The sequence below is a fragment of the Dipodomys spectabilis genome, unplaced genomic scaffold (assembly GCF_019054845.1).
Source record: "Dipodomys spectabilis isolate Male_0828 unplaced genomic scaffold, ASM1905484v1 ptg000199l, whole genome shotgun sequence".
Classification (NCBI taxonomy): domain Eukaryota; kingdom Metazoa; phylum Chordata; class Mammalia; order Rodentia; family Heteromyidae; genus Dipodomys; species Dipodomys spectabilis.
In genome coordinates this window covers 1,732,683-1,759,557 of record NW_024870876.1, presented here as the reverse complement: position 1 = coordinate 1,759,557, position 26,875 = coordinate 1,732,683, and the positions used below count along the sequence as shown (strand labels likewise).

Sequence of the window (26,875 nt, the reverse complement as noted above, 5' to 3'; positions counted from 1 at the left end):
AGTGCATGTGTGTGGGTACTCATGTGTGTGTGCATATTTGAATCTTTTGTTTCTTAGAGAGGAAGGAATGAGAAATAATTAACTTCTTTGTTATTAATTTTAATGTTTTTAGTACAAAGAATTAACATAAATATGAAAAAAGTAGGATTTGGATTAAAAACAAGGTTTAGAAAAAATCCTAAAATAGGATAGGAAGGTAAATGTTTTACAGCTAGTTTTTCTCATATAAGTTTTGATACTCTAGCAAATTGGAATGAAAAAATCAGAGATCTTTAAACAGATAAGGCTTAAAATACATTTTCTTGAGCAGAAAGTTAATATGGTAAAACTACTGAGTTTTAAAGTTACCTCCAATTTGCTCTTCTGTAAGTTTTGGCTTAAAGTCTGACTTTCTTTATTAGTGTGACAGTTGTTTAGTTGCTGTCTTCTCTTATTAGGGTCCACATATGGTCGTGTGTGTGTGTGTGTGTGTGTGTGTGTGTGTGTGTGTGTGTATGAGTATGTGAGTGTGGTTTACGTGCAAGTGTAGTATCTTAGAAATTAAGCACATGGTCTTGATTTGACATGACAGTATATCTGGTTCTCTGTTTATATCTGAACCCATTTCTTTTCAGCCCTTAGTTATCATATTTAAAATGTTGCAAATTATTGAGCTCATGTGTCTTAATTTGCTGTCATCCACACCCCTAGTCACCCCACCCTTTATTTCCCACAGGCTGGTACAGAGTGGACTCCCACTCAACAAAATGTGTAAGCCATCTGCCTCTGGAGCTCTGGAGGGAAGCAGATGTCTTGAACACATGCAAAGGATGTAAGGTGGTATAGGAGGAGAGCAATGGGAAAGAGGAAGCAGAGGAAAAACACATCAGGAAAGGAGAAATGAAAAGGAAGGGAACAGAAAGAAAAGATAGCAATAACCAGAAAAAGTGATGAGAATAAGAAGTAATTTTGGTGACATAATGAAAAGATAAGAGTCCACATTTGTCAGTCCAGAACTAATAGAAACAAAATAATTCTTTATAACTGCAAAATTTAGTTTTATTACTAGAGCATGACTGGTGTGTTCTCCTCCCCCACCATGTTTTATAGAGAAAACATCCTGTTTTAGTCAGGGCAAGAAGACCAGAGACATTGTTTTATAATTTTTATTAGAGCAATGTGAGTTCTTAGTGACCTGAGGAATGCATGGACGCATCAGTATTTTAAACTGTCTGGCAATATTTCCCTATTTATATTAGAAGGAAATCCTGGTATTAAAGAAATCCATATGAGTACTTGAGACCTTTGCCTTCCACAGAAATTTGTGTTTCTTCCCATCCAGGACAACAATGAAAAGTTCCTGATGAAAAATCTGCTGTAACTTTTCTAAGGGATTTATTTTGACTAATCATGAGACTCTGAACACTTTATCAAAAGAAAAATACAGAGGTTCCCATACAAAGACTTAGGTTGGCTGCATTAGAATATTCCTCAGAAAGTCCTGTTTTATTTAGTCTTACTTTTACCTTCACTTTTTTTTTTTTTTTGGGTCCAGTTGTGGGGCCTGAACTCTGGGCCTGGGCGCTGTCCCTCAGCTCTTCAGCTCAAGGCTAACGCTCTACCACTTGAGCCACAGCGCCACTTCTGGCTTTTTTCTTTTTGCTTATGTGGTGCTGAGGAGTCTAACCCAGGGCCTTGAGCATGCAAGGCAAGCACTCTACCACTAAGCCACCTTCCCAGCCCCACTTTTTTTTTTTTAAATGATGCATCTGAGGTTTGAACTTAGGGTTGAGGCCCCGTCTCTGAGCTTTTTTGCTCAAAGCTAGTATTCTAATACAGGAACCACAGCTTTTTAGTGGTTAATTGGAGATAAGTGTCTTACAGACTTTCCCACTTGGGCTGGCCTTGAACTTCAATCCTCAATTCTCAGCTAGGATTACCGGCATGAGCCACCAACACTTAACTAAGTTCGGTTTTAGAAGAAATGAGGGATTTTCTGCCAGATCGAGGAAATGAAGATTATATGTTCTTCTAGTATGTGCCCTTCTATGCTTTCTTCTTGTTATTCCATAAGCCTAACATTTATCCTAGCTTCCCTCACCATGGATTAATGAATGATAACATTTGTCCTATACCCATGGTATCCTTAGGGCAGAGCACAAAGTAGGTGTGTAGAATGTATTTGTTGAATGAAATGAATGTTAGTTTATGTTTGGGTTTTATATGCTAGAAGAATAATTTGACATCTCAAATTCAATTTTGTCATATGTAAATGAGAATAATAACATTATATTACAATAACTTTTTGCTTAAATCTGTGAACATTTGGAATTGTGAGTAAACATATTTTGAATCAACAAATCATGTACAGGTATGCACAAGTGTACATTTGAAGTTGGAAAAAAAACACGACCATCAGATTTTTCAAAAGGATTAAATGACTCAGAAAGTGTTAATAATCTCTTACAGAGACAGGTGGATGTGGCACTTGACTAACATGTGCATGCCTCTGGGTTTGATCTCCTCTTCCCACCACAACAGATTCATAGTAATTTTTACTTTTGAGAATGATGCAACATTTATTCTAATATTTATAGTAATTCTCCAGATCACTTTATGCTTTTAGAATCATCTCTATCTGTTTGATTGAATCTGCTCTATACAAAAAAAAAGTTCCTTGGGTGGGAGTAGTTCATGCCTGTAATCCTAGCTACGCAGGAGACAGATTTGAGAATTGAGGTTTAAAGACAACGCAGGCAGAAAAGTGTATGAGACTTTTTATTCCAATTAACTAGCAAACAGCCAGAATTGAAGGTGTGGCTCAAGTGGTAGAGCACCAGCATTGAGCAGAAAAAGCTAGAGGTCCTGAGTTCAAGCCCCAATACTGGCAAACATAAACCAAAGAATCCTCTTGAAATTATTGCTAGTTTTTAATTATTTGTATTTCAACAGAGAGATAGAACAGCCCAAATCTAGAGTTTGTTTTTTACAGTATAAATCTTTCCTCATGTTTTTCTAAAAAGCAGAATTGTGAGGTATTGCGAGGAAACTTGTGTAGGGGAAGAGGTTGTATTTGAAGAGACTTCAGAGGAGACTTTCTCATAGAGAATGCACTTTGTCTCTAATCACATATCATGAATAAGTGATCCCAACCTATCTCAAGTACGTGTGCTTCATGTCATTGTCTGTCTATACTGTTTGGTCTAGCATGGCCCATCATCACATGGAGTTCACTTTTTTCTTCCTGCCTAGGATTAGGTCCAGTTGGACGGAGTCTACCCATCAAACAGTGATAAGCTTGACTGCGTAATTGGGTTGAGGGTCAAGACTAATGTTTCAACATATAGGTTCTGAGGCCAACACTGTCAGTGTCCACACAGTCAGTGGTGGTGCAAAAATTGCATGAATTGATATATACCAGATACTTAGTAGGAGAGTGGCTGATACTCAGTAAGTGCTGCACAGTATTTGCTGCTGTTGTTATTAAAGAAAGGAAGAGTACATTATAATGTACCTTTTACAACAGTCAGTATATTCCTGAGAGGCAAGAAATGCCATCTCATCACTTTAACTCACGTTGAGTAACTTAAGTTCTCTGTGATTTAATTTCTTTGTGTACAATTTTGTTAGGCTTTCGCTTAATTATTGTGTGTAAACTCCAACTAATTGAATCAGGAGGTTCTCATTAGACCTTGTATATCGTTCATTCCTTTTTCTCTATTGTTTTTCTTTCTTCGTTTTTCTTGTTTTTTTGGTCCCTCATGTTTTGCACAGTAGACAATGCAATATGTGGAAAGGAAAAGGAATCACAGAAACAGCAGGACAATGGATGAACCACAGCAACATTGATACATGACACTATGTTGGTTATGAACATTACAACTTTGGGGAAGGTTAGGGAGGAATAATTGGGAGATAAAGAGAGATGGGGTAGCAATGATTAAAAACAAACGTACTTATTGCCTTCTTATGTAACTGTAACCCCCAGCTCATCAACTTTGCAATAAAATTTTAAAAAAGAATTGCTAATAAAAACTCATGTTTTCCAGTGCCATTTAGCTATGCTAGCTAGTGCAGTGAAATTTCTCTGTTCTCTTTTTCATGAATTTATATTCACAGTCCTGTGATTCTTAGGTGCAGGAGAAAGTATGAAGATACCTGATCTCTTAAGCTTTCATACTCAGTTATTATTCTGAAGCTTATCCATTGATTATTTAAAACTTGTTTGTTCTCGTTGCTCCACATAACAAGTTGATCTTATAATTCCATATACAAGACCTCACTTGGGTATTAAAAGAATTTAGATCACTCAACTTGTAATTTTTCATTAACTTCATTGTACTGACATTTTCATAAGACACTGAGTTATGATGAATTTATTCAAGTATTTGTTAGGTAGTACATCATAAAATGCACAAAAGTTTGCCTCCTTTTATTGTAACTGCAGCCCATCTTTCTGTATATAAATCATGAGGTACCTGCTACTAGTATCTTGATATACGCAAGATGAAAGATATGGGTCAGTGGTTACATTCTTATTAGGATAATATTTCAGGCTCAAACAGAAGTTTGTGTTAAGATGTATTTGGAAAATTAAATTTCACTTAAACAAAATCTAAATAAGAGAATTCAAATATAAAAAAATCCAAATGAAATACTGTCATGTAATCCAGTTCATCAGATACTGAGTACATGTATATTGCAGTCTTATTCTGAAGAACTTGTCAGAAGTTAGTTGCTGCTATTGTGTAATTTTTCAGTACTTTTATGTTTGTTTTAATTAGCCAGTATTTAATAAAAGAAAGAATTTTTTCTAGTTGATTTTATAGAGTTACAACCTTTAAGTATGGTGGATAGCTTAAATTTTGGAAATAATGAGATACTATCTGAAGTAAATAATTACTTATTTAACCCAAGCTATCTAGATATAGGTATTATTTCCATCTAGACAAGTCTAGCTCTTTAACCTTTATTAGGAGTGCTATTTTACATTGCTATTAATAAATATTCACATTTTTTAAAATTTGTGAGTGTGAGACAAAGAGTGCACTGGTGAAGCTGCTCCAATTCAGAATAATGATAGGGGGCTGCCTTGGTGGTGGAGTTTGGACCTCCTTCAGATTCCTTTGGCCTGAAGGCAAAGTACAGGTGGATAGATGGTACATATCCAAGGGACATTGTCTATGTCCTGAATTTCTTACTGTTATGTTATATAAATAAATGTTAGCCTCTTTTTTTGGAGGCTAGGGTATAATTTTGAGAGGCCAGTCTTGAGAGGATAGAGAGGTAGAAGTGTTCATTTTCATTTCTGCCTATCCAACCCTGTTGTGCTCACCACAAACAGCAGACTCCTTTTTCCTTGCTTATTTTAAATCTCTGAGCTACACATTCTTTTCCATTATGATCCCTTTATACATTGTTTATGGGTTTATTTTAACCCATATCAATTCCACAGTGATTGTTTTTGTTGTTATTTTTAGTGATTAGTATTTAGATGCGTGCTTTCTAGTTGGAAACCCCATCAATATTGAAAAAATAATGTCTTATGCATTGCTTATTCCTAAGGCTATGATAGTGTCTGGAAGATTAGTTTATATTCTTTTATACTCTTGATTTTCTATATTATTTGTACATAGCTAAATTAGTTATATTTAGGAATATTTTTCTCTCCTAATACTCATTTACTCCCAGTGAACATACAGCTAGTTACTTTTGATCACTTTTAATATCAAAACTTTTTTATTATCAATATCCAATGTCTAAGTATTGTAACATAAAAATAAGCCATGTGAATAACATGTTTTGTAGGGTTTGGTATTTAAAAGCTTACTGTTATAGTGCTCACTTTGGCAGCACATATACTAAAATTGGAACAATACAGAGAAGATTAGCATGGCCTCTGCGCAAGGATGACACACAAACTTGTGAAGTGTTCCATATTTTTGAACTCTATTATTCCATCAGAAAGAATGACACCATCCCATTTGTTAGGAAATGGAAAGATTTGGAAAAAATCATATTAAGTGAAGTAAGCCAGATGAAAAGAAATATAGGTCCTATGGTTTCCCTTATTTGCAATAATTAGTGTATGTCTAGGAGAATCTGAGTAGATGAGCAGAAAAGCTCAAAAGCTATGTACATATGGCTATAGAAGATGATGCTAAGCAAAATGAACCCCAAGATATGGACACAAGAGGGTTTTTTTCTTTGTTGTTTTTTTTTTTAATGTGCTATGTGATTTTTTTTGTTTCTTTTGTATGGTCTTCCTCTTATGGTATATCCTCTGTTGTCACTGCACTTGATTTTGGTACCCTGCATCTTGTATATACATTTATCTAATTTGGGGAGGGGAAGGGGAATAACAGAATGCTGAAACAAGGACACAGGATGACCCATTGTAACAATGGTACTCACAAGACACTATGTTGGAAATGAACTTTACAGCTTTTTGGGGGGAGGAGTGGAGGAGGTAAGGGAGTAAAGGGATAGTAAGAAAAAAACAAAGGAGGTGGTACTAATGCTCCACAAGAAATATACTCATTGCCTTACTGATGTAACTGTAGCCTCTCTGTACAGCATCTTTGCAAGAAATTAAATTTTAAAAAGCTTATTATGAAATTGTAATATATGGTACTGGAAGAATATAAAGTCACAATGAGGTCACGAGTAGTTCTTTAGAAAAAACAATCTTGTATCATCTGTTTATTACTAATTTGATTGAGTTGTTCACTCCATACCTCTGAGATGGACGTGCCCTCCTACTTCATGAGTCATCTCAATTGTTGAGTGCAATTGTGGTATTAAGAAGCCTGCTATTACTCATATTATATAGAATCTGAAATCCATAGATTGTTTTTTTTTGCTGATGGGATCTATAAACTTGACATTCATAGAGTGATTTACTATCATTTAAAACATAAGTGCCTACCTTATGTCTGATATTAAAGAATAAACACGAGCAACTTAAACTTTGAAATCTCAAATATAAATATTACTATTGAGCATGTGCTATAAAATTGAAGTTGTTATTAAACTAATTTACAGATATGCATTTTTGAATAAAACTAAAACAACTTGCTTCTCTATAAAAGCATTAACGTAGGTAATGTTTTTCTTTCCTTATAGTTACGTATATTTTTTATTCTCATATTCTCATATTCTAGTAAAATTCCATGAAGTTCTGCTTAAATAAAACTTTAGTCTGTTTTTTGAGAAAAGCCAAGTAGTAGATTATCAAAAATGTTCTTCTTTAAAATCTGTAAGAAAAACATCTTGAATAAGTCATTTGGTTCATATTGTGATGTTAAACTGTTGCTAGAATTTACAAAGCAGCAAATAGATTTTATAGGAATACCATCCATGCAGAGCCTTCTGGTAAGAATAAAAAGTCATTTTCTAGGTAACAATGTAATGCAAAATAAAAAGATTCTAGTAGGCATTGAAGTAAAAACAATGAGGAAACTTAAACTCCCCTAGCTGAACATATGGTGAACCCTCAGAGAAGAAAAAAGTGATTTTGAAAGGATGGCACTTTTTAAACTCTTAATTTCAGTTGGCAGAGAAAACCCAATGGGAATGTCTGCAACACCCATCCAAAGAGAAGAACAGATCCAGAAGTCAGAGAACCAGAAGAAAATGTTTCCAGCATCTGAGGTCAGAGGGCCCTTGCCTACTTCAGCTACAAGTAAGCAAAAGCTTTTTTTTGCTGCTTCTTTTGCTTTGAGTATCTGTGTTGCTTCTTCCTTGTAGCTACTCCAGAAGAGCACTTTATTTTTATAGTGCATATTCTGTGATACCAAAGGAGTTACTTCTAAATTATTACCTTGCTTTCTTTTTTTTTTTTTTGGTGCTGGTCCTGTGGCTTGAACTCAGTACCTGAGTGCTGACCCTGAGCTCATTCTGCTCAAGGCTAGTGGTCTACGTGAGCCACAGCTCCACTTTCAGCTTTTTGGTGGTTAATTGTAGATAAGAGGCTAATGGACTTTCCTGCCCTGGCTGGCTTTGACTCATGGTTCTCAGAACTTAGCTTCCTGAGTAGCTAGGATTACAGCACCTGACTTTATTATTTAGTTTTATATTGTAATAAATGTATAGATATTAAATGTGTTTACTTCTTTGTTTAAAATTTAATGCTTACCTGAAAACAATGACTTAACAAAAGATTGTGGTAAATGATGACATCATATTTAACTGTTCCAAAACATTTCATGAATACATTTTATGCCTGAAAACTTAATTCTAACAGAAGTGTGAAAAAGAACAAAAACAATCTCCATTACTCTGACATAGAAACTGTATAATATATATCTGACAAATTCTATGTGTCAAATCTACTCATTCTTGGGGGCAAAGGACATGGACTACTGTCTTTAAACCAAGTTAAAAAAAATCTTGGCAAACAAATAATATAGAATATAGAATCTTGGACAAAGTGGTTTTTAAAAATTGAGTGTCTTATCTTGAGACAGTAACAAATAGTGGATGTCTCATGGATAAGACTATCGTATTGTCACATCAACCAACAGGTAATTAGCATTTTCATTTTTACTGCACTAATCTAGTCCAAGTTCTATATTTCCATGTCAAGTTCTATATTTATTTCCATGTCATACCACATGTGGGCAGTGTAAAGGGTAACATTGCATATGCTTAGTTAAAAATTTCTCACCAAAGAATTCATCTTCTATCAAGAAGCAAAGGTACCTAAAGTAGAGGTGACCACCTCAAGTAAAAATTGACTTGGTTGAGGGGGCTGGGAAGGTGGCTCACTGGTAGAGTGCTTGCCTCACATGCATGAGGCCCTGGATTTGATTCCTCAGCACCACATAAACAGAAAAGGCCAGAAGTGGTGCTGTGGCTTAAGTGGTAGAGTGCTATCCTTGAGCTGAAGAGCTAAAGGACAGTGCCCAGGCCCAGAGTTCAAACCCCACAATGGGCAAAAGAAAGAAAAAAAATGACTTGATTGAAAATAGCATGCAGCCTGAAATCACTAGAAATGAACTTTCTACATGGCATATGAAAATTTTTCTGCTCTCAAAAAAACATGAAAAGTGTTACTGTTGTTAAAATTCTAAGGCGTGAAAGGTGCAACTTTTTAATTGAAGTAGACCAAGTGTATTAACTTTACTAAAACAAAATATCTGAGGTAGTGAATTAATGAATAGAAAAGGTTTAACTCAGTTTTGAAGGTTCAGAGTCTACAGAGTGGCATAGAGTAGGATTGGTGAGGATGGTCCTCAGCAGCCTCCGCTTAGGGATGCGGTGATGGGAATGAGAATGCATAGTGGGGCAAACAAGTGATTATGTGTCAAACTTGAGAGCTCTGAGAGACAGAGAAAGAGAAATTCTGAGGATCTCTTAAAAGCCCCTACTTACCAAAATTTTCATCATTTTCTAAGAGAACTGCCCTAGGTGCCAAGCTCTTAACAATGGATCTGGACCTTTGGCATATCATTAAAACTATAGCATCAAGTAATTTGTAAAAATGAAAAAAATTAGGCTTTATGATAAATATAGATCTTGATAAACCATTCTTTTAAGTAACCAGCTGTCCAGTATGTATTGCATGCATAATTAAATGTTAAATGTAAAGAAATATAGTGATAGACAAATGGATTAGATTTTAGTCCTCTTGAAGTTTACAGCTAAATGATTAGATAAATTCTGAAATTCACAGTGATATAAAACTAAAACTAATAAGGGATCTGAAGATACAGAGGGATCCCAGATACAAAATAAAAGTTGAATCATTAATCCATTGTAAAGACTTACAAGTTCTTCATTGTAGATAATGGCCATATGGTAGAAATGGTAGAAATGGACAGTAAGCTGAAGACTGAGATAAGAAGTTGGAGATTAACTTTTTCCTGATCTGTTTAGACTATTGACATTACACAGAATTTTAGGCTTGACCATGATCCTGGAACTCCAGTTAATGAAGCTCCTCTGACAAGAATGGCATCTAGGAAAAGCTCATGATCTGTCTTAACTGAGGTTTTACAGACATCTATGACTTTATTTATATGGAAGAAGAGGTCTTCATGTATGAGTATTACCTAAAAGTTTGTAATTCACTGCTGAGTAGAAAATTGTCTTTTTTTACACCTATAAAATACTTTCAGTAGTTCAGTTTTCTTCATCTGTGAAACAGTCCTGTAGTTTGCAAGAAATACTTCTCCCTTATATTTACAATTTGGCTGTCTTGTTGGACAGATTTGGGTTAAATTAGCCACTTATATGAAAACATATTAGTTGCAATATTTTAGAATACTTATTTCTTACTTTTAAAGACATCTAAAAGCAAGTTTTCTTTATTGAAGATTGTGTTTGTCAGCCCACTTTGGGGCTAGAACAAGATGCATATAGCTTTAAGGATGAGATTTATAGGCAAAATTAACTTGTCTCCTTTTTGTTCAAAATGCTTATTTATCCAAAAGAAAGATCTGACATAAGTTCTTATGCCAAAAGGGGATGAGAATTTAGAACTTATAACCTACATATAAAATAAATAATGCTTTTGCTGTAGTAAGCAGAAGTGTATGTTACTATTATGTTTGTAGAGGTTTTCCTTTAGATCCAACTTGAATTATAATGTTAACTTTATTAGAATATGTGAAGGAATTTTTTATTCATTTAATTTATTTGTTTTGTGCCCAAACTGGAGCTTGAACTCAGTGCCTTAGTATTGTCCCTGAGCTTTTGTGGTCAGACTGCCATACTACCACTTGAGCCATAGGTTCACTTCAGGCTTTTTTGTTGATTAATTGGAGATAAGAGTCTCATAGACTTCCTTGCCTCGGCTGGCTTCAAACCATGATCTTCAGTTCTCAGCCCCCCAAGTAGCTAGGATTTCCGGTGTGGGCCATAGTGCCTGGTTTTAGGAATTTTGTTTTTTAAAGACTATTTTTTAAAATAATTTCACATGTATACAAAAGTAGAGAGAATGGAATAACAAACCATGTGAAACCACTACTCAGCATCAGCTATCATTAGCATGTATGTCATCTTGTTTTAGTTTGACCCTTTGTACCATTCCATCCCACCCTCCCTGGAATATACTCAAGTTAATTACAGTTTAAGGTGATATGACCTTTCATTTATCATAGAGTGAGAATTTGAAATAATCTTGTGTGTGTGTGGGGGGGGGGGCGGGTCCGCAGGGCTTGAACTCTGGGCCTGGGTGCTCTTCAGCTTAAAGCTAGAGCTCTACAACTTGAGCCACAGTGCCACCTCAGTTTTATGGTGGCTTATTGGAGTTTCACTGACTTTCCTGCCCCGGCTGGCTTTGAACCATGATCCTCAGATCTCAGTCTCCTGAGTAAGTAGGATTATAGGCAGGAGCCACCGGTGCCTGACTTGAAATAATCTTTAATATGACAAAAAGAGTAAGAAGTTCCCATTAAGAGTGCAGGAATAAACTGGGTACTGGTGGCTTCTGCCTGTAATCTCAGGAGGATGAGACCTGGAGGACTGAAGCTTGAATCCATCCTGGGCAGAAAAGTCTGTGAGATTCTGTCTCTAATTAACCAGCAAAATACCAAGCTGAAAGTATGACTCAAGACTTTTCTTTATGAATATTTCTTTTTAAAATGTCAACTTCAAGCAGGAACCAATCTTCTCATAAAAACCAGAGCAGATTAGAATAATCGTGTTCCTTTAATGTGGACCTGATATATCAGTTAATATACTATGAATCTGTAATATGTCCTCTAGGCATCTTCATTGCATTTTGGTATATGTTATAGTATTAGCATATTTTATAGATAGTATCCTTTCAGTGCAAAATATGTAAGTGATGTTTTCAATCAAGGTTTCTACTTTGATACTGACTAGTTTTTATCTTCATGATATCCATTCAGCCTTCTAGCACATCAAGATACCTTTGATTAGTTGATTTGGTTTTTTATTTGTTAGCTAGCCCTACAAGCTTTGTGCATTTTGTGCTTTTGTTCAAATGTCTATTATACCTTAAATTGAGAGTCAGTTGTTCAGTTTGGAAGACATGATGCATGCATGACAGACCACTGACATGAACATGTCAGTTTTGTAGAAACAGGTATTTTTCCATTGTAGCATTATAACATTGAGAAGAATGCTCTTCTTATATTTTAGATGATCCTACTTCTTTTGAAGTTACGGTTCAATCATGTCCATTTTTCTAATCTGAGCTATCAAGTAACAAATGGCATTTGTTTTCTACTGTTGCCTTACATTTGAACATAAATTAGCTTTCAAAATACTGTTTTGGAATGATGTGAAATTTTGTATAGCTTATCTTTAAATGGTCTATTCTGACAGTGATTCATGTTTTAAGCTGACCTCAACTATGATCTACCTGTAAATTGTTAAAATCAACGAATTTGTTATTTATTTTTATCCTTTATGTTTCTGGTACAAAGCTACAATAGTCCTGCAGCTACAACAATGGTTTAGCAATTTTGTTTTGTTTTGTTTTGAGTAATTAAAATGTTATATTACCCCATAGAGGAAAGTTTTGCGTCATCTGAATGTCATTTAGGTATCATGGATTTTATTCAGGAAGATCCAAAAGGAGTCAATTGCCTAACCTAGCATTTTCATAAAATATTTTTCCAATTTAGAATATTTTATACTTCATGTCAACAAAAGTGAATGCTTTTATGGTTCTTAGATGGAGAAATTTATTGTCTGAGACTAATGGGGTTTGGTTCATGTCCAGAAGATCATGGCATTAGATGGGATTCATATTTAATTGATAACAGGACCAACTTTAATGCATCATTCTGTATTATAGATTATACTCTATTAAGTCATCCATTTTTGTAACATGAGTGCATCCTCCTTGTGTGTTTTATTTGTGCAAATGATATAAAAATATTAGTGCAGGAAGAAGGTACTCTTAAGAGACCATCAACACATTTGCAAGTTTTGTAAAACAAACAACTAAACTATATACAAGTGCATACACACACAGTTATTCACTCGTGAACACACCTACACCTACACACACACACACACACACACACACACACACACACACACACACACACACACACACACACCTGCCCATCATTACTGCCTGCTCTCTGCTACAGCTGAACTTGGCTGTACTACTTTTTTCTATGGATGTATTTTCAGGTCTCAAATACAAACATTTCACTAGAAAGTGTGTATCTCCAGATATAGTATACGGTATACTTATGTGAAAATAGAAATAGGTAACGAGGGAATGGGTGGGGCTTATAAAGAATGATGGAAGGAGTGACAATGATTAAAATGCAATGTACTATATATTGACATGTTGAATTGAAACCCTGCATAACTATTTAAAGATTTTTTTCAAATCCCAGAATGCAAGGATAAAAGAATTTTTAAAGAGTGTATTTCAAAGTGAAGACTCATTATTTACTTTTTAAACTTTTAATCAGTACCATTATTATACCATTATTTTTAGAGCATAGTGCCCAAGAAATAATAGAAATTAAATAGTTTTCTTTCTTTTTTTGTGCTGGTCCTGGGCTTGAACTCAAGGCCTGGGTGCTGCCCCTGAGTTTTTTTGCTCAAAGCTAGTGTTTCACCACTTGCACTTTTTTGGTATATTAGAGTCTTAGGGACTTTTCTGCTCAGGTTGGATTTCAAACATGATCCTCAGATCTTAGCCTCCTCAGTAGCTAGGATTACTGATCCACCAGTGCCCAGTGCAAATAAAATTTTCTTGAATTAATTAAAAGTTATCCTTTTACATAACTAAAAAACGCACACGATATTAATTAAATGATTCAGTACCTTAAAGAGTCCCTGCCGACTAGCATCTCTACTCTTTTGATTGATGATGTACTTTAGTGCTGTTGGTTCTGAGGAAAGTCTGCTTTTGACTAGAAATGATGGACTAAGATGTAATTGGGTTTTCACATATAATATCTGGTTTTGAAAATTAAGATGCTTGAAATTTTGTTGCATCGATTATTCTTATGTTTTCTAGGTCTGCTCTCCTTTGCTTTTGTCCCCCAAATAGCTTGGGATTTACACTTAATCTGGCTGGGTTTGAAGCTTAGATCTTTGGTTCTGCATGTGTACCTTTGGGCAGACCATTAATCTTTAAGTCCTGTTTCATTCACCTGTTTAATAGAAAGCAGTACCTTTTAGGATTGAGTAAGAGTGACACAAGAATGAACGTTAAGGACTTAAGAGAGAGCTGGCACAGAATAATATCTCAAATGCTAGCAAGCCCACTGTTTTTTATGATCTATTAAATTGTGTTTAGGTGACCTTAAAATACCTACAAGCTAGTTTGAGTTCATGGGCATTTGAGTTAAACATTCTGTGGTCTGCTTATGCAACTTAAAATCTGATTTAACCTCTGTGTCTTATTTCTATGTCTTAACAAAGATCTCATAATTTGACTCATCTCTTAGGTTTGTAATGAGGATGGAATGAAAAGTGCATATGATACAGTCACATAGAGAACATCATAGAGTAAAAGCTTGATGAATGATGGTTGTTATTGGATGGAAGAGAAAGTGCCTGTTTTCATAATCACAGAGATTCCCCAACACACGGAGAAAACAAAACTTTCACAGCAATTGTTGGCATTTTTAATTTCTTGCATTGTTATTATTTTAAAATTCATTTGTTTTAACTTAAAACAAATTTTTCAGTTGTTTTGTGGGCTTGTGATATCACTGTAGAAGATCTTGTAAAAATGAAGGTACTGTTGTTGGAACAAATGCAGGCAACCAGTGAAGAGTTGCTTGGGATTTGTTATTAGCACTGCTATGCCTCTGATACACAGATGATGCTCCAGGCTCAAGAGAGTGTGAAAACTTCCCAGTGTGGAGACTTCTAGCATGGAACTTCCTAACATTTTTACAAAAAAGTGATTGTTTTGGCATTGCTGGCCACTGGAACTGCCTTGTGGAATATTCATCCTATGTGGCACCTGTTCTCACAGGCACCTGCTCTGAGTACCTCAGGAACCCTTTGTATATGTGGAAAAATCCTCTCAGTTCCAAATCTATTTTGTTGTCCTCTCCCTTCAGGCTTTGTTTCAGAAATATTTCAAAAAATTGTGTTCAATTTGTTGTTTCTATATCTCATTTGAAAACTTGTTTTAATTCCACTTTTGTGTTACTTTATGTTGTAAGTAGTTATATATGAACAAGACAAGCAGGCAGGCAAATTTATGAAAAATCTTTGGACACAGAGGAATTGGACAAACGAAGGACAATGAAAGATCAATATATACTTGGTATTTAGCTAAATTGATATCAATTGACCAGAACCTTGCTATGGGGAGACAAGCACAAACACAATTCCTTGGAGTCCTTATAGTTCAGTGTCCTTATTCCTAACCCCATATAGTCTTGCTATTCTTGGGTCGCCTTATTACAAAAGATTCTGTCATCCTGGTGTTGTAGCTGATCTACCACTGATACTTTTATCCCCCCAGAAGAAATTCTACATTCCCAAACTAGTGAGACTCTTCTGTCAGAAGATGAATGGAAAGTGTCAGTGCTGACGGGAGATACAGGGACTCAAGCCAGTGTCTCACTCTGGGTATATGGAGACGAAGGAGTTACTGGACCAATAAGACTCAGCAAAGACAGCCCAGAACAGCTCTTCCTTCCAAGGCACAAGGCCGAGTTTCAGGTAAACAACATCAGAAGTAATAATGTTCAAACAAGGTTAATGTTCTTTGAATATTGTTGAGACATTTCTATGTATGTATGTTGTTCTTGTATCAAATAAATAGCTAGTTTTCTATAATCCTCATAAATTAACTTAATGCCTATATAATAATCAAAGAAATTACTCTTTTGCGCATGTGTCTTATACAGGCAAAGAAATTAATACAAGAAAATTGTTTTCTTTCAATATAGCTTATTTCAGGCCATTGGTTTGAGAAAGACCTTGTAGATCATAGGCTTCAACTCAAAATATAACCACATTATAAACTTTCAGGAGCTTCTTCTGCTAGTGGAAACCCCTCTTACATATACATGCCTATATTCTTAACTATTATTCATCTGACTTGGACGGATGTGAAATCACTTTTTTGTCATTTTACAGGCTGTGTTATAAAGTTCTGTCCTGTTCTAATTTTTCTCTTTTATTTCTTGGTGTCAGATACCACAGGGATGCTTTGTTTTGAATACAGCTGGCTCCCTGTCTAGTTCCTCAGAGCTTTGGCAAAATTTCAATTAGGACAGTTACATTCCACTTCACTAATTTGAAACCTCCTACAGGGTGAAAGCTACAATACCTCTCCATTCTGCTGTTAAACAGCAGTTATTCTCCCTGGAGAAGATCTCTTTTGCATTCTTAGATGGTCTGAGTCAAGGGTATGATTGAAGCCAATCTTAGTCATGAGGAAGCCAAGGCTGCTTGGCACTAAAGTACGTGCACTTCCTAATACCCAAATGGTTTCTGAATCTTCTGACCTTAGCCTCTCATTCTATTTTTGCAATCATTAAATGAAATTTTAGTTAATAAAAGAAGTTCTCTGAAGTCATGGAGAAACACTTGGGCTCAATCATAATGTATGCATATATTTCTTAATGATAATTACTTAATGATAGTTATTTAGAATTCAGAATGCATATACATATGATGTGTATATCTTTGTGTGATGATAAATCGCATGGATATCTTTCTGAGGAAATTTTCCCCAAGGCAGAATCTTGGAGTTGATGGTATACATTTTCATGATTGCACTTTGGAATTACTGGGGGAGGTTTAAAGTTTAATGAAGACCAGTTCTACCTCCAGAGAGTCTAGTTTATTTTGTCTGGGATGCAGTTTGGGCAGTGATGTTTTAAAAAGCTCCCCTAGTAGTTCTAAAATGCAGTCAAGGTTGAGCATCCTAGTTATAACACCAGGCTGCAAATCAAGAAAGCTGGGTTGGAGTCCTGTTTTCCCATATGATGAGCTGCGTCATCTTGAATATGTCATTTAATTTCTTTGGGCCAGCATTATCTTTATTTGTACAATGGAGGAAATAATATCCATTCTGTACAAACTTCAAGATGTTCTATATAGGATGCTCTATATATAGTAAATTAGTTCAGAACAGAGGCCATAGATCCTAGATATCAAATTTAAATTGAAATCAATAGTACCTGTACTTTGAAATTTCGGTTTCATACTTAGTTCAAAGAGGTGATAATCCTCACTTGAAAGTCTTATTGTGAGGTTTAGAGAGGGCTGGAAATGTATGTTCTGTGCACGGTGCCTGATAGGTATAAATTATGTATGGATAACGTATAAGGTACTGACTACATTGAGATCCTAGTGCCATAGACTCTGCCTGTCTTTGTCAGTGACATAGGGTATATTTCCTACTAGCCTATCTTCCTAAGTGTGATGTGAGAACAGAGACTCAGCCATTTCCAAGCTGTTATCCTAGTGATGGGATCAGGCCTTGGTTAAAGAAGTCTTTTAAATGGACTTTAAAATGCCTTATTTTCCACAGGTCTTTTATGTGAGGAACTGCATGTCACACATTTGCACCTGGCTGATACTGATCAGAGCTGATTGTATTGCATGATAGTTCTATTTGCTAGGCAAGCTTGAGGTTACACACACTTGATATTCCAGTTTATTTTCATTTAGATTGTGGAGAAAGGAAACACTTGAGACTAACTAGAACTAAAATGTGGGATGATCTACCACTTCCAATGGTGGGAAGAGCTATGTTCTGTCATGGACACTAGCTGCAGAAAGAAGGCAATGGGTGGTGGGTCAGATTGTCAGTGAGGGATTAGCCTCTCTCTTTTCCTTCTCCCCAGTTGATGCCAGCATGGTTCTTTAGGCTTGGCTTCATAAGAGGTCCAAGGCTGATCTAGCTACGAGTCTATGGGTAGAAAATGGAAGTTGTAAGAAAAGAAAGAGAGCAGAAAAATGAACTCAACAATCAAACAGATTTTATTCAGGAGGAAAAAATGCGAAGGGTACCCAAGTCTCCTTCAGCCATGTTGAAGGGGAAATGGTACCCCTCCTTTTTTACAACGAGGGTCGTTTTAAATAGTAGGCAGAAAAAGTTAAGTCAGGCCAGGTGAGTTGGAGGCAGGGTGAGAGAGCAACATTATTTTGACTGAGGAATTTCGAGATCTCAGCATCTGTGATGTCCAGGCACCCTCAGCATCAGAGGTGCCCTCTCTCTCAAACTCTCTTCCAAGACCAGTGGGTACACCTTTGTTCAGGGGGCAGAGGAGGGGAGATGAGTCAACAGTGTCAGCAGCAAGGACAGTACTAAGATGTTGGAGGAAGGTGAGTGCTTTCAGTTTATTTTCCATCAGTGGTAGCACTTACAAGAACTCTCAAAGCATGGGACATATATGTATAAAAGAGGAATTATGATGGCTTCTGATAATTTGACTGTCCTAGTCCTTTCAGGATCTAGTCTGTAGGTACACAATGATGTTAGTCAAACATAACCTGTAAGTACTTGCCTATTCATATCTATAATCAGTTATCTGCAACATAAACAATGATACTGGGTAAAATTTAAGCCATTAAATAATAAGGTAAATTATCTATTTATAAATTTATCTCCTTCTCTAAGCTAATCCTCAAATTGGGGATTATACCATCATTTTCATCATTTCATATGTGTGACCTTGCATAAACTCCAGGTTATTGTTTTAATAAACATTTATTTGTTGAACTGAAAGTTATATATTATATCCATTCAAGAGGTAAGGAAAATAGGCCTGTAAATGTGAAACACCACCAGTTTACAACAGCAAGCGTTTCAGCTGAGGTCAAAGTAATTCCAAAGCCTATTCTGTCCAGTTTTCCATTGCTCTGCTTAACAAATATTCTTGGGCTGTGTCCAAGCTAATCATGCACTCTGTGTACATGTACATGTGCATGTACACTGTGGGCAAGTTTTTCTTCTTCAGATCTCAGAACACTCCCATTACCTAGGAGTCTAAGAGACTCCTTCAGAGTGGAAGGAAGTTCTAGACTCACAGGTACTTCCCATAGACTTGTAAAATTTGTTATATATTTAGCTTTTCTTTGGTAAAAGTTGATTCTTAAAATAAGAGCCATCTTTCTGTTGTTGGAATTCAGAAAGTGTTGGCTTCTAGTGAGAAATGTGTGGTAGTCAGAAAGCCGAGCATATGCATGTTCTTTATCTTATTCTTTCATCTGAGTCTTTCCTGAGTATTTTTAGTCAAGTTTCATGATATTTCTGTCTCAGATTCTCTGTGAGATTCATAAATAGCTTCTTTTCTTTTTTAAGTGTTGCTTCTGAACTTTAGGGAGTGGTTGCTGCCCCTGAATTTTTGTGCTCAAGGCTATCATTCTACCACTTGAGTCACAGCTCCACTTCCAGCTTTTTGGTAGTGAATTGGAGATAAGAGTCTCATGGACCTTCCTGCCCTTGCTGGCTTCGAACCACAATCCTCAGATCTCAGCTTCCTGAGTAGAGACGATTACAGGTGTGGCCACTGGTGGCACCTGACTATGACTCTTGTTTGAAAGGACTTCATTGGTAGACTTAAAAGAGTCCCAGAGAGCTTTTCAAGTCTTAGGTCCCACCACTACCACCACCAATAACAATAAAATGCATTTAGTTTGAAGAAGAAAAAGAAACTTTTAATGTGCTTAGTGTAAAACATTCTGCTAATGTTTCCCTTTTGCATTTTTCAGGTTGAAATAGGAAGCATTGGGGAGATATATAAGATAAGAATAGGACATGATGGATCCAGCAGACAACCAGAATGGAGTTTACAGAGGGTAAGTGCTTTTTGTTTTGTATTAAGTATCATCCTATAATGAAAAGAAGCCAGTAAGCCACATGAAGCAAATGAGAAATAATTTAAATCAGTTTTTGTAAATAGAGTGAAAAATTGTTTTATTCTTGCCAGGCGCCAGTGTCTCCTGGTTACTCATGAGATTAAGACTTTGAGTATCGAGGTTCAAAGTCAGCTTGGGTAGAAAAGTCTGTGAGACTTTTATCTCTAATTAACCAGAAAAAAGCCAGAGGTGAAGCTATGGTACAAGTAATGGAGTACCTGGAGAGAAAAAGCAAAGCAAGAGTGAGAGTCACTAGCTTCAACCCCTAGTATAGGCACGCACACACACAATATGGATTCATTCTTTTTTTTGGGGGGGGGGTCTGGTTGTGGGGCCTGAACTCTGGGCCTGGGCGCTGTCCCTCAGCTCTTCAGCTCAAGGCTAGCGCTCTACCACTTGAGCCCAGTGCCACTTCCGGCTTTTTTCTTTTTGCTTATGTGGTGCTGAGGAATCGAACCCAGGGCCTCAGGCATGCAAGGCAAGCGCTCTACCACTGAGCCACCTTCCCAGCCCATGGATTCATTCTTGTAAAATGGTTTTTAAATCAGGTTTGATGGCACACACCTGTAATCCAAGGAAAAACTAAGTTGAAAGGATCAGTCAGTACAACTGGAGATGAGATGGAGACCCTGCCCTCTAAATCAATCAATAAATGATTAAAATTATGTTTTATGGTAATATGTATAAAGGTAACTTTTCATTGTAAAAGAAATCTGAAGAACAGTGAGTATAAGAATAAAAATGCGCTGGGCACTGGTGGCTCACGCCTGTAATCCTAGCTACTCAGGAGGCTGAGATCTGAGGATTGAGGTTCAAAGCCAGCCCGGGCAGGAGAGACCGTGAGACTCCTATCTCCAATAAACCACCAGAAAACCGGAAGTGGCGCTGTAGCTCAAGTGGTAGAGTGCTCACCTTGAGCTGAAGAGCTGAGGGACAGCGCCCAGGCCCAGAGTTCAAGCCCCATGACAGACAAAAAAAAAAAAAAAAAAAGAATAAAAATGCACTGGACACTGGTGGCTTACACCTGTAATCCTAGCTACTTAGGAGGTTGAAATCTGAGAATCGAGGTTCAAAGCCAGCCTGGACAGGAAAGTCCATGAGACTTTTATCTCCAATAAACCACTCAAAAAACTGGGAGTGGTACAGTGGCTCAAGTGGTAGAGCGCTAGCCTTGAGCTGAAGAGCTGATGGACAGCATTCAGGCCCAGAGTTCAAGCCCCAAGACTGACAAAAAAAACAACAACAAAAAAACAAAAACGAAAACTCCGCATTGTTAACTGATCCTAGACGAACACTCTGATGGTTAATTTTTAACAAATCTTTTTTATAACACTTTCTTATGGTTAAACATGCATTCTCTCACTATCTATATAAATATGTATAGAAAACATAATATATCCAAATACATGTAAAATATGAATATGTTTATAAGTGTATTAATATTTAATTTGTATATATAGATATTTATATTTTGCCTTTTTAGTAAAATAGAGTCATGGTCTATATTCACAGGGGCTCCTTACTTTTATCTTGTAAGTTAACCATGGCAATACTAGTGTTTGTTAAATGCCTACAATGCAGTAGGTGCCTTACAAATACTATCAAAGTTTTCCTAATAGCAATTCCTTGATTTTGGCACTACTAATATCCCTGTTTTATAGATAAGTTAAGTCAAAGGCCCAATAAAATTAATTTTACTGAGATTACTTAGTCAATGGTATTATATGCTGAAATCTAGAAATGGAGATTGTAAGCACTAGCTTTGGGCTTTAGTTGCTTTTAAAAAGGAGTTAAACCCTTAGAATCCTTGAGATTTCCAAGTAGAAGCAGTAGATTATAATAGAGTAAGATAACATAGTTAAAATTCTAGAACATCTCTACTTTTTAGTTTAGTTTTTTTTTTTTTTTTTTTTGGGTCCGGTCATGGGGCCTGAACTCTGGGCCTGGGCGCTGTCCCTCAGCTCTTCAGCTCAAGGCTAGCGCTCTACCACTTGAGCCACAGCGCCACTTCCGGCTTTTTTCTTTTTGCTTATGTGGTGCTGAGGAATCGAACCCAGGGCCTCGAGCATGCAAGGCAAGTGCTCTACCACTGAGCCAACTTCCCAGTTAGTTTTTTTTTTTTTGTCGGTCATGGGGCTTGAACTCTGGGCCTGGGCACTGTCCCTGGCTCTTCAGCTCAAGGAGAGTGCTCTACCACTTGAGCCACAGTGCCACTTCCGGTTTTCTAGTGGTTTATTGGAGATAAGAGTCTCACGATCTTTCCTGCCCGGGCTGGCTTTGAACCACGATCCTCAGATCTCAGCCTCCTGAGTAGCTAGGATTACAGGTGTGAGCCACCAGCACCTGACTACTCTCTAGTTTTAAATACTGTCTGTCACTGATTGCTTTATAGTATATGCTGCATTATTTTTAGGTATTTGAAGTCTGAAACTGGATACCACTGATATGATGTTACAAAATATGAAGCACTTAAGTGTTTTTTGATAATTTTGTATTTGTGAGTTTTACTTTTTCATCATTGGTTGCATAATGAAAGTAGATGAGGAAATGTTGATTTTTCTGAATTGTGTATTGATTCATTTTCATCAAGTGCTTAATATAATGAGATATATTCTTATAACACAGAAATATATAACTACATTGCGGTCAATTAAGGAGTATTTCTGAATACCTAATGTATCCCTTCATTGTGCTAGATGCTGTGAAGAATGAGAAAAATCATTGAAAGATTTCAAAACAGACACAAGGAAAGTGCTCTAATAAGATGTAAAACCCATAGAAATTTCAAAGTGTCCGTAAAATTACAGCTTCTATATTTGTAAATTACTGGGAAAGAGAGGCATTTTAGAAAAGACCCCAGAGTTAAGTCAATCTGTTATCATTGTATAGATTGTGTTTTCCCTAGGACCTTTGAGAAAAATGTGAATGTTTTAGCCAGTTCTGTTGATATAATAACATGTCTGAATCTGAGTAATTTTTAAAAGAAAGAAGTTTCTCTTGTGGTTCTGCATAGAAATCCAAAATAGGACAGCTATATTTGCTAAGGACTTCAAGTTATGTTGTAACATGATAGAAAAAAGCAGAAGGGAAAATGAGTCCCTGCAGAAGAGACAAAAACAAGGAAAGTCTAACCTACTTTCATTATAATCCAATCCCATTAGGACTTCATAATGACATGATCATCTTTTAACGACCCTATCTTCTAACACTGCCACAATTGTTAGCAGATTGTAACATGAGTTTTGGAGGGAATAAACCATATTGAATCTGTAGCAGAAGATATAGCAACATCACTATGAAATGTTTTTCCAACTGGAAGAAAAAAGCATGCCAAACAGAAGCTATTGAAGGATAAGTGCTAAGTTCTGGGAGCAGAGTGATAGGGGCTGTCCATTCCACCTCTTGAGGATAAATTCTCATAAAGAGCAAAGTAAAGCAGTTGCACATGAATACCTGATTTAGCAAAAGTATTGAGAATGACAACTGTAATTTATACACCAAAGGGATATAAAAAAAGGGAAGTGATGAAGTGAAGAAATAATTTATTTCATTTTGTTTCTCCATTTGTTATACTGTGCTCTGTACCCTGTTTTATTATTCTCTTAAAATCTATGTATGTGTAATATGTGTTTTAATCATGAGAGATAAATGCTGATATGAGTCCTAATGACATTTCAGTCCTGGAAATATCTTCCTTAGAGTAGCATTTTCACCCACTGATTACAGCATCCATAGATAGTTTTGTCTGAATCAGTTATTACTGATGGTTTCCAGACAGTGATTTTCTGATTTTTCTGTTACTTCTCCATTCATTAACTGGCATTTTACTACATGTAGTAGAGTTCTATATAGTCAGTTCTCTATATCTGAGTTCTCATTTGCAGATTTAACCAATAATAGGTGGAAAGTATTTTTTAAAATTGTGTCTGTACCAAACAAGAACAAAGATTTTTCTTATAATTATTCCCCAAATAATACAGGATAGGACTACTTTTGTAGTATTTATATTATATTCATTATTTTATAATCTAGAGATGATTTAAACTATATGCAAGGATATGAGTTGGTTTTATGCAAATTCTATATCTTTCCTTTTCATGTATCTATGTCAGTCCTGGGACTTGAACTCAGGGGTTAGGTGTTGTTCCTGAGCATTTTTTTTTGCCCCAAAGCTACCATTCTACTACTTGAGCCATAGCTCCACTTCTGGCTTTTTGTTTAAGACTAGTGCTCTACCACTTTGAGCCACTCTGTCACTTCCAGTTCTGGTGGTTAATTGGAGATAAGAGCCTGGATGGCTTAGAACTGTGATCCCCAGACCTCAACCTCCTCAGTAGCTAGGATTAGAGACATGAGCCACTGGAACCAGCTAGTATGCCATTTTTTTTTTTTTAAATAAGGAGTTAAGAATCTACGAATATTGGTATCCATGTGGGTCTTATAATCCGTCATCATGTACAAAGGTATGATGACTGTCTGAGCATGTATTTAAGATTTTTATTTTATTTGATAGGGTTAATTTGTTTTCATTATAGTTCATTTTGTGCTGAAATCATCTTTGATTTGGCCTTTTAAGCTTCTCTATCCTTTGGATATCTCACCATCCACTCTATGAAGCTTTGTTACTCTCACTCATTAAAGTGTAGTTCAGGCTTTTTAGGACTTTTTTTTTATGCCAAACCCTGGAATTAGCTAATGTTCATGAAGCCCTGGTTTCTCTTGGTGTAGAAGGGTGTTTAGAAAACAGTATTTACAGGAGATATCCAGAGAAGTTATTTTCCCCTTTAATGCCCACCCACCTCCCAGAGGCTAATTCCCAAATGTGACAGCCTGGCTTTGCAGCTGCTTTCATAAGAAGACCCCCCAGGGGCTGGGAAGGTAGCACAGTGGTAGAGCACTTGCCTTGCATGCATGAGGCCCTGGGTTCGATTCCTCAGCGCCACATAAGCAAGAAGAAAAAAGCCGGAAGTGGCGCTGTGGCTCAAGTGGTAGAGCTCTAGCCTTGAGCTGAAGAGCTGAGGGACAGCGCCCAGGCCCAGAGTTCAGGCCCCACAACTGGACCCGCCCCCCAAAAAAGAAGACCCCCAGTGTTTCTATAATGAAAGAGCATATCTTGGAGGGTCACAGTGGATTATAATGTAGAAAAGATCAGTTTTGTAGAAATTCCAAAACTACATTGCATGAAACACATGTTTCAGGTGAAATCTACTACTAGTTTTTGAAATGCATAGTGTATATTTTTGTAGGGGCTTGAGATGTTTGGGAACTGGTGTAGGAGAAAAAGTATGACCATTGGGCAGAAGCCATAGCACACACAAGTATTATTAAGAATTCCTTGAAAAATTGCACTGGAAGGTAAATTCCTTTCGGTGTGTGTGCTGCTTCAGAGGATGGCATGTTCATGCCAACATGACTCAGATATAGTTCATGTCTTTAAAGAAGTCATTTCACCATTAACCCAACTATAAACCAGAATATGTTTGATTCTCTTTAATTTTCATTTAATTCTCTTAAGCCAGTGAAATTATCCCTCTCTACACATGTACCTATTATGTTTTATATAATCTTTCTGAAAGGTTTATTTAAAGAAATATATATTATATGAGAGAGTATTGTGAGAAAGAGCTATCTAATTTTTTTCTGGAAGGCCTCTAGAAGGAGCTAAATTTATTTTTCCTTTCTTCTTTTTTGTTGAGTTCTGAACAAAATGGGTGGGTGATATGATGGATGGGTTTTAAATCCCAGTGTTGAATTCTCGTCTGTTAATTCAGACATTGTAAATATCACCATATAACTATTCTGGTCAGCTATTTTTAGGACTGTATTTAGCTACTTGGCTGAAATTTCTTAAAGTAATCCAGGAATTTTAAGTTTTGAAGAAACCAAGAATTTTTATTGTAATGTTCTCTTGTGACACAACTAATATTTACAATTGTAAATCAGCAGGAGGAGCTCAGTGAATGAACTCTAGTTTCTGTGGAGATCATTCCTAAAATGGTTTCTATTCATTTAGGAAATTAAAGCAAGTGCTGAATATTCTATATTATAAATACACTACTGTTCCTTAGTTTTAAAAAAGGAAAATGAGTAGTTTGTGTTTCAATGAAATAACATTTTTGAAACCCCACCCTTTTTCTTTCCCTTATTTATCCCAACATTGACTTTGGCTTTGAAGCTTGATATTAGTGCATGCTTTCACAGTCATCTTGCCTTTCCCATAATATTCACATTTGGCAACTCCCTCAGAGCTGCAGCAAAAAGTTAAGGCTTCAGACCTTTTTAATACACATTGGTTAATGTGCGATGAGGCCTCAGTCGGAATGTAGTCAGATAGTAACTAAGTTTGAATATTAAGAAAAAGAATGATAGGAATGAATTTTAGCCAGTGTACCAGGTAAAACTTAATAATTGTCTTTTAATCTTGGGTTTCCTATTTTTTTCTTCCCTGGAATTGACTATTTAAAATCAAGCTATAATCTTTAGGGTTGATGTTAAAGGTCTTGAAAGATTTTTGAATTCTAAAAAGTCATTTAGGCAACTTTTTCTGTAAACCTTGGGTATTGTAAGATGGGGCTCATTATGCCTGCTCTGTCTCACAATTTGGGCATACCAAATGAAAAAAAAAATGAAACCTGTCAGGATTCTTTTTTTGGGGTGGGGGGGCGTCCAGTCATGGGGCCTGAACTCTGGGCCTGGGTGCTGTCCCTCAGCTCTTCAGCTCAAGGTCAGCACTCTACCACTTGAGCCACAGCGCCACTTCCGGCTTATTTCTTTTTGCTTATGTGGTGCTGAGGAATCGAACCCAGGGCCTCAGGCATGCAAGGCAAGCCCTCTACCACTGAGCCACCTTCCCAGCCCCCTGTCAGGATTCTTGATCACCACCACCAGCCTGCTTTACTCTCAGTCTTTCTCATTTGAATAGGCAGTGTCTGTCTCCACTTGTTATTTCTCCAGCCCCAAATCCAGGCCCTAATGATTCCAATTGATTCTAGTGCTGAACCATATCTCACATTTTATCTGTTTGCTCCGTCTTATTACCATCAGTAGAGTCCAGATTATCATTTTGTTCTCTCGTTTTTACTGCAAAAGACTTCTATAATAGCACTCCAGTTTC

General features: G+C 36.5%; 1 protein-coding gene and 1 non-coding gene across 2 annotated transcripts in view; both read left to right on the top strand.

The window, feature by feature from the left end:
- Rp1 (RP1 axonemal microtubule associated) overlaps nucleotides 1-26,875 on the top strand; it is a 172,292-nt gene that overhangs the window by 129,255 nt on the left and 16,162 nt on the right. The window contains exons 16-18 of the mRNA XM_042696149.1: nucleotides 7,532-7,663; nucleotides 15,407-15,606; nucleotides 19,615-19,701. Coding sequence (XP_042552083.1) covers nucleotides 7,532-7,663; nucleotides 15,407-15,606; nucleotides 19,615-19,701 — 419 coding nt within the window. The remainder of the gene's footprint in view (nucleotides 1-7,531; nucleotides 7,664-15,406; nucleotides 15,607-19,614; nucleotides 19,702-26,875) is intronic.
- Nucleotides 5,817-5,923, top strand: LOC122121966. The gene has a single exon (XR_006150066.1). It is a non-coding gene; the product is annotated as a U6 spliceosomal RNA (small nuclear RNA).